Source organism: Benincasa hispida, chromosome 4, assembly GCF_027475165.1.
Source record: "Benincasa hispida cultivar pf3 chromosome 4, pf3_genome.v1.1, whole genome shotgun sequence".
Classification (NCBI taxonomy): domain Eukaryota; kingdom Viridiplantae; phylum Streptophyta; class Magnoliopsida; order Cucurbitales; family Cucurbitaceae; genus Benincasa; species Benincasa hispida.
The window spans coordinates 62,893,545-62,901,639 of record NC_143481.1 but is presented as its reverse complement, the minus strand read 5'-3'; the positions used below and the strand labels follow the sequence as shown (position 1 = coordinate 62,901,639).

General features: G+C 34.7%; 1 protein-coding gene across 1 annotated transcript; it reads left to right on the top strand.

Moving 5' to 3' along the window:
- The first annotated feature begins 2,398 nt into the window (after positions 1–2,398).
- Positions 2,399–7,847, top strand: LOC120075799 (protein RETICULATA-RELATED 5, chloroplastic). Its single transcript, XM_039029473.2, has 6 exons — positions 2,399–3,373; positions 4,419–4,949; positions 5,959–6,066; positions 6,192–6,737; positions 7,083–7,196; positions 7,492–7,847. The coding sequence occupies exons 1-6, from the start codon at positions 2,525–2,527 to the stop codon at positions 7,639–7,641; spliced, it is 2,298 nt and encodes a 765-aa protein (XP_038885401.1). The 5' UTR covers positions 2,399–2,524; the 3' UTR covers positions 7,642–7,847.
- The last annotated feature ends 248 nt before the right edge of the window (positions 7,848–8,095 follow it).

Sequence of the window (8,095 nt, the reverse complement as noted above, 5' to 3'; positions counted from 1 at the left end):
ATTGGAAGAAGTCTCGAGTTCAAGTCTGTTCGTGAGATCAACACAAGGAGAAGGACTTTGTTGACGACGGTCTTCAACAGGTATTCTTTTTATTCCCTAAAAGCATGTTGTATTTTGATATGCTTATCCTATTTAGTTTACTTCTCTATTTTTTTTCCATAAATTACCAAAATGATTTTCAGAGGCACACACGTTCACGAACTTCCGCTGAGGAATTCGATTCCTTCAATTCCCAACACCCTACTCGATCTCATCCCCAGGATGGTAGGCATATTGAGTCGGCGACTCAAGCCACTCTCACCCATACAAATCAAAGGACAAGCCCTCAAAGGTGGGAGTTCATTACTCACTCAAGATTGAGATCGAGTTACATATGGTTACCCTATGAAATATTAATCTCTTCAGTCAACGACATTATAAAGAGAGATTAAATATTTTGTTGTCTAGTCTTATACAATCTCATTGTATAGGATACCTCCACTCGTATGTCTTCACATGAACGATTTGGATCACATCGTTTATAATACTTACAAACTGGATCGTATCTATAGTATTACCAAGATAAGACACCCAACCTTATCCATATACTATAAACCTTTTAGGTTATTACTTGAACATGATCCATCTATATGTCTATTACATATTGTTCAAGTCTCATGAAATAACCTTAGATTTTTTTTTTGCAATGGATAAATAATTATTGCATATTGAAATAAATCAATTATTATATCAAATAACTAATTAACTATGAGAATTTAGAAAATAAACGTCAACAATGGGCATAGCTCACAGTGCTTTCAAAAAACATTGACATATGCATCTATGTTGTTTTGCAACTTCAAAAATATTTTTCTATGCCATAGTCTACAATGCGGTTGGAAATTGGTGGGAATGAAACGTGGATGTTTCTTAAGGCTGTGCCACTGTATGGCTAAAAGTTTAATCGGATTAAATAGACAAATTATGACATGACAAAATTTTGCCATGCTATTTAATGAAGGAATCTTTTGGAGAGACGGCTTCATCACATACAACCTTATTGGGCTAATTAAATAAATTAATTTCGATATTAAATATTTTATAAAGAACTCTAAAAAATCATATTAAAAAAAAATTTACACTTTACAACAAAAAAATTCTAAAATTATTATACTTTTGAAATTTTTTACTATAAAGTATAAATATTTTTAAATATTTTTTATATTTAAAAAGATTTCTTAAAAAATATCTCAATATGTGAGTATGAAATCTTGGACTTCTAATTTTTTTAGATGATACCGTGATGTCTTTAACTAGACATATGTTTGTCTAAAAAGAACTAGATCTTTGTGTGAAATTTTAAACAAATTAAATATTTTCTATTTTATACCAATACAATAACAATGAGTCTCAAATTATATATAAAAAATGAAAGTAAAGTAAATTAATTTCATAAATAATACAAGTGATTGATTTTTGTTTTATTTCTTTATTCTTTTTTTTCCCTGGGAAGGTTGCTTTTATATTTATTAAACCATACAATGATATAAATCCCAAAATGAAAACAAGGAACAAGTTGAGAAGCTGCTCTAAAAATCCCATAGCCTTTCCCTATTTCTCCAACCACTCAATATTCTGACTGTATATCCACCTGTCGTCTAAATCTTTTTTTTTTTATTGGTTTACGTGTCCAATTTTCTCACCACTCCCTTCATTTTTTTTATATATATTTTAAATTAATAATTGATAAAGTTAGATGATTTTCAAATATAGAAAAATGAATTAAAATATTTACAAATATTATCGTCTATTGGTAAAAGAACGGCAATAGATTGCGATATCTATCATATTTTATTATCAATTGTAAATATTTTTAGCAGTTTTGTCATTTAAAATAATCTTGCCCTCCATCAAGTATCATCTCCTAAATTGAGAGATTTTCTGGTTGATAGTTGAATACTATGCCATGAGTTACGCTCTTGTTGGCAAAAAAAATAAAATGACAAAATTGAAACGATTTTAGAAAATAAAAGAAAGAGAAATTAGGACCTTTTCAATGTTAAAAGTTTATGAATTAACCTACTATTTTTTTAAAAAAATTAATGACATATTATACTCAAAATTAGAGCCTTTTCAAAGATTACAATGCCATTTTATATCAAAAGTTAGATCAATACATGTTTTTTTTTTCTTTCGTCAATATAAAAAAAATAAATTTTAAAATTAATAGTCAAATTTATATTAGTTCTATTACGTTGAGTTATTTAAAAATAAATCAGGCTGCTGTAAAATACATTTATATAATAGGAAATTGATATACATCCATATGATTATAATAATTTGAATAATGATTCATAAGATTGGAGAAAAAGGAATTAGAGATAAAACACACGTGAGTTGAAAATATTAAAAATATAATTTCAAGGCTGAAATTCAATCAACGGTTACGCCAGACCACCCGTTCTCTTTTGTGAGGGAAAATTTCCTGTACTCATTTTCTCTTTTTGCGATGTGGAACTGACATCTGCCACACCCTCGCCGCGAAATGAAGCTCCCTGTCCACGGCGGCTTTAGTGGTGGACCCATACATGCGAGCTCCACCGTCCGTCGGTCACGTGCTGCCGCGCCGGCGGATTCTCTCCGGCAAAATTCGATTGCGGAGTGTCGATTTGTCGGAGAAATTTCAATAAGGAGAAATAGCTGCGCAAGTTTTCCAATCAGGCAAAATACCCGCTCAAGTTTTTCTATTCACTGCCTCCAGGATTCACAAGATTCCGAGCGTTCTGATGATGTAGGGAGGAAATCGGCCGGGCAGATTCTCAGTACTAGACGAGCCGTGCTCGGTGTTCCATTAATTGCAATTGGCGCTCGGTTTTTACAATCAGCAGTGGTCAGAGCAGAAGAGAAGTCTCCGGAGACTGTGACACCTGTGCTGGAGGCGGTGACATCACCATCGCCGTCGTCTATTACTCCGACAGCTGAGGAGGAAGTAATTACTTCGAGGATTTACGATGCGACTGTCATTGGAGAACCGCTGGCCGTGGGGAAGGACAAGAGGAAAGTATGGGAGAAGATAATGAATGCTCGGATAGTCTATTTAGGAGAAGCCGAACAAGTTCCGATTCGAGACGACAAGGAATTGGAGCTTGAAATTGTGAAAAGCTTGAAAAGAAGGTGTGGTGAAAGCGAAAGAGTATTGTCTCTAGCTCTGGAAGCGTTTCCTTCTGATTTGCAGGAGCAGCTCAACCAGTACATTGACAAAAGTATTGATGGAGAAACTCTGAAGTCTTATACTTCACACTGGCCACCGCAGCGCTGGCAGGAATATGAGCCTCTTTTAAGCTACTGTCGTGAAAATGGAGTTCGTCTTATTGCTTGCGGTACACCTCTCAAGGTAATTGATTCTACTCTTCATGGATTCATTGTCTTCTCTCTTGGGATTTGTAGATTACACGACTCGACTCAAATAGCAACAAACTAGCCAATAGAGGATTTAGTTAGCCTTATAGCTCTTTCAATAGCCAGCCTGTGGGAACAAAATTATTGTCATGTCAGTGGCTTGGTGCTTGGGGATGCAAACATAATTGATAATCCCATATTGGGTTAGAAGTAGAGAAGATTGTAGGGACAATAGCTTTATCTTTATTAAGGCTTTCAAGATAGAAGCTAAGAGTGGTATGCATATTCCGACTCAAAGTAGATAATATAGTTGTACCACTATGAAGATGTAGAGAGATCCCTTGGCTCTTTGCACAACTTCCTTACAATAGTTTACAACTTTTGATTGCCTATTCCAGAACTTCTAAACTTAATACGATAATACTTGTGATGAAAAAGACTACGAAGTAATTTTGTACGAGCCGTATTTTTTAAAGCTCAAGGTGCAAAGTGCAATAGTCTTCTAGGGCTTAAGCACACGGTGCAAAAAAAAAGGTTTTCTTTTTTTTTTTTTTTTTTTTGTCTGAGGTGCACTATAGATAAAAGTATTACATTAAGAAGAGAAAGTATACTTGAAGTGGAAAAAAAAAAAAAAAAAAAAAAAAAAAAAAAAAAAAAAAAAGACCTCTAAACACGATAAATTTTACATTTAGGCTTAGTAAATTTGCTTTCTTTAGTTAATAAAGAAGGAAAAATCCTAATTATTACAATTTTTTAAAAATAATGAAAAAGCCCCAAGGTCCAGGGCTTTGAGCCTTAAGGCTTCACAAAAGGCGTGCACCTAAGGCGCACCTTATTTTCTAAGCCTGGCCTTTTCAAGGCGAGGCGCTAGACCTATGCCTTGGGGCTAGGTGCGTGCCCAAGGTCTTTTTGAAACACTGTGTACAAGGGACATTATATACTTAATATGGTCGTGTGCTTTGCTCCTTGCTATTCTGTGATGTATGATCTTGTTTTTTTCCACATACTTAAAAGTCATCTTGTTATGTCAATATCAATAGATTTTGAGAACTGTACAAGCAGAGGGTATCAGGGGACTTTCAAAAGCCGATCGGAAAGTATTTGCTCCACCAGCTGGTTCAGGTTTCATCTCAGGATTCACAGCTATATCACGTAGAACTTCAGCTGACCTGAATTCTTCTTACCAACCTATTCCTTTTGGTCCAAGTTCATATTTATCTGCTCAGTCAAGAGTAGTTGAAGAATATGCTATGTCAAAAATAATTCTACAAGCTATGCAAGATGGTGGAGGAACTGGTATGTTGGTGGTTGTGACAGGTGCGAGCCATGTTACATATGGATCTAGAGGAACTGGCCTGCCTGCAAGAATTTCAAGAAAGGTTCCAAAGAAAAACCAAGTAGTTGTTTTACTTGATCCTGAAAGACAACAAATGCGGAGAGAGGGTGAAGTTCCTGTTGCAGATTTCTTGTGGTATTCTGCTGCCAGACCCTGCAACAGAAACTGTTTCGATCGTGCTGAAATTGCTAGAGTTATGAATGCAGCTGGAAGGAAGCGTGACGGCCTTCCCCAGGTTAGCTTGATGGAAACTAAATTCTTTATTCTAATTCTTGGACTTGACGAACTATTAGGTTAAGACAATTCTTCATGCTTGCTATTTTATGTTTTTTAATTGAGAAGTTGGAATAAGTGGTTTGTTAAAGTAGCATGCATATGTGTGTCTGGAACTTTACTGTTCTTCCAGGTACTTGCTATACAATTAACGTGTGTGTCAGTTCAATGACCATTTGTTCTCGGCTGTACTCTATTGTTACTGGAAATTTTCATTTGATTATTTGATTTATCCAGTTCATCATGTATTTGTTTCAAAGTAGTCCCATATGGCAATCTATTGCAAATATTTTACAAGCAGCAGGCCATACAATAATTTGATTTTTTTTTTTTTTTTGAATGTTTGGTACTCCAGTTAGTTTGCATGCACCTTTAACTAATTAGACCAAATTGTGGCATGACCTTCTTATTAGGAAATTGGTACGATCATTTATATTCTATGTAGGTTGCCACTGTAATTTTTTGTATAGATGGTCATGATTAGGTTAAAGCATGAAGGTGCGTTAAGAAGTGGGATGGTTGTGGCGTTGACCTAATTATTAAGGCCGTAGATCCCAAAGTGATACTGCTTTATACCATTGTTGCTTTGCAGTATTGAGCTTGTAAATTATAACATTGTCGCACAATAATTTATAGTATTGGACCTAGGTAATCTTGTATTTTCAATAGTTGTCCTGTGTATAGTCGTTTATTTTGGATTATGCCTTATTAGGCTTGTCAAGGGTATTTGGTATCTTCTAACTTTTCAATCATCAATCAAAAGTTTGTGTTTGCATGTCTTTTCAGTTTATTTTTCATTTTTCTTTTGGGGTGAAATAATTGGTTGTTCTATCCTTCAATAGTTGAATCTGGAAAATGGAGGTACACTGGAAAGAATGGAGTTTTTCTAAATAACGTTAGAAATTAGAAGTTAATTATTGGTCGGCATATATGCTACATTCTACTAAATAAATTTCATGGCATACTTTCAGGATATCCAAAAAGGGTTGGATCTGGGTGTAGTATCACCAGAGGTGTTACAGAACTTCTTTGATCTGGAGCAATATCCTCTGATTGCAGAACTTACACATCGTTTCCAGGTTTAGTTGCTTTCTGAAAATGACTTCTAGCACTTGTTTTATAGCTCAATAAGGATTTCCAATTATAAATTAGTAACGTTTCTAAAATTTTTCATTGATTCTTACTACACCTCACTTTCGCACAGGGTTTTAGGGAAAGATTGTTGGCAGATCCCAAGTTTTTACATAGATTAGCAATAGAAGAAGCCATATCGCTAACCACTACTCTTTTAGCACAATATGAGAGGCGAAAAGAGAACTTTTTCCTGGAACTTGATTACGTCATTACAGATACCTTAAGGGGTGCAGTTGTCGATTTTTTTACTGTCTGGCTTCCTGCACCAACCTTGGCATTCCTTTCCACCGATGACATGGATGTATCTGGAAGCACTGATATCTTACAAGGTCTACTTGGATCTATCCCAGACAATGCTTTTCAAAAAAACCTTGCTGGAAAGAATTGGAACCTCAGTCACAGGGTTGCATCTGTTCTTTTTGGCGGCTTAAAACTTGCTAGTGTTGGCTTTATTTCCAGCATTGGTGCCGTGGCTTCCTCAAATGCTTTGTTTACTATTCGTAAATTCCTCAATCCAGCCGTGGTGACTAAGCAACGAAATAAGAGATCTCCAATACTTAAAACAGCAGCGGTCTATGGGTGCTTTTTGGGAACATCAGCAAATTTAAGATATCAGGTAGCTAAAAGACATGCTTATGCTTAAAATATGTGGATGAAGATTAATTGTCCTTTGAAGAATCATATGCGTAATTAGGGACTGGGGCATCCATTAAAGCTTTCCATTACTAATCTTAATGCAAATTTAAGAGCCATTTTGCAAATATGCCTACAGAACTTGTGTATGTATATATGTGTGCAAGTCTATGTTATGTAAGTGATATATGTAATAATTAAATTTACTTGGTATTGTGTCGAAATACTTAGTTCGATATCTTGTTTTCAGTTTCAATTGGTTTATTATTTTGTTTTGCATCTTAATCTTGTCGATTTCAAGCATCTGATGCACAATCTTGTAATGCAGATTATTGCTGGAATAGTGGAGCACCGGTTTTCTGATGCCTTTTCTTCTCAAATATTACTTGTAAATATGCTCTCATTTGTTGTTCGAACATTAAACTCTTACTGGGGTACTCAGGTGCGTGTAGCTCAAACTTCATCTATTTTGGAAAAAAAAACTCGAATTAATTAATCGGCTTCTATTTATCTAAAGGAGACTGTTATTTCAATGTTGTATTTGCTTTCAATGAATTAAGCGAATCAACTTTATCCATATACCTAGGATCAAGGATTAATGTCTTCCCAGTTAACACACCAAATACTTATGATTTAGATCAGTCCAAAACGATTTTTATTAATTGTTTTGCATTCTTTGGTAATGAGCTATCTTTTTCGACTTAGCTGGATTCTTAACTCTCTTTTGAAACATGCAGCAATGGATCGATCTCGCACGGTATACAGGATTACAAACTCGAGAATCGCCCTCTTACCAAGTGCAAGAATCTCCTAATCCTGCTGCGTTGGGATGTCAAGTCACTGAAGAGGCAACTCAGGCAAGCCCTGATGAGTTCAAGAATCAATAAGGTGATAATCTCACTCACATTACACATCCGAGATAACTTGTAAAATTAAATCCGGATGCCACATACGAGACAAAGCAGAGATCCATTTGATTTCTCTGGGTTTATTTTTCTCATACATAATTCAGTTGTAAGCTATTTTTGACGTAGTTCATAAAATGCAATTTTGGTGATACTAAAAGAGTATAAAAGAAGTCTTTATTTATTTATTTATTATTTTTTTTTCTGGGTGGGGGGTTAATGTTGGGGTATTTAAACTTGTGATTTTTTTACTCAAACGTGTATGCCCAAGCCAAATGATCTTATGACAAAAGAACAAAAAAAAAATTGTTACTCAATCTAAAAATACTGTCTAGATTCTTAACTATGGGTCCTATAATTAAACATGGCTAAAATCTAATCATTGTATTTTTTAAATTTAAAACTAAAAAGACTTCAAGGGTATTCTCTACTACTG

Coding starts and splice junctions, on each gene's coding strand:
- LOC120075799 (XM_039029473.2), top strand. CDS start 2,525: ATGAAGCTCCCTGTCCACGGCGGCTTTAGTGGTGGACCCATACATGCG. Junction 6,067..6,191: donor AACTTACACATCGTTTCCAG/GTTTAGTTGCTT, acceptor ACTTTCGCACAG/GGTTTTAGGGAAAGATTGTT. Junction 6,738..7,082: donor CAGCAAATTTAAGATATCAG/GTAGCTAAAAGA, acceptor CTTGTAATGCAG/ATTATTGCTGGAATAGTGGA.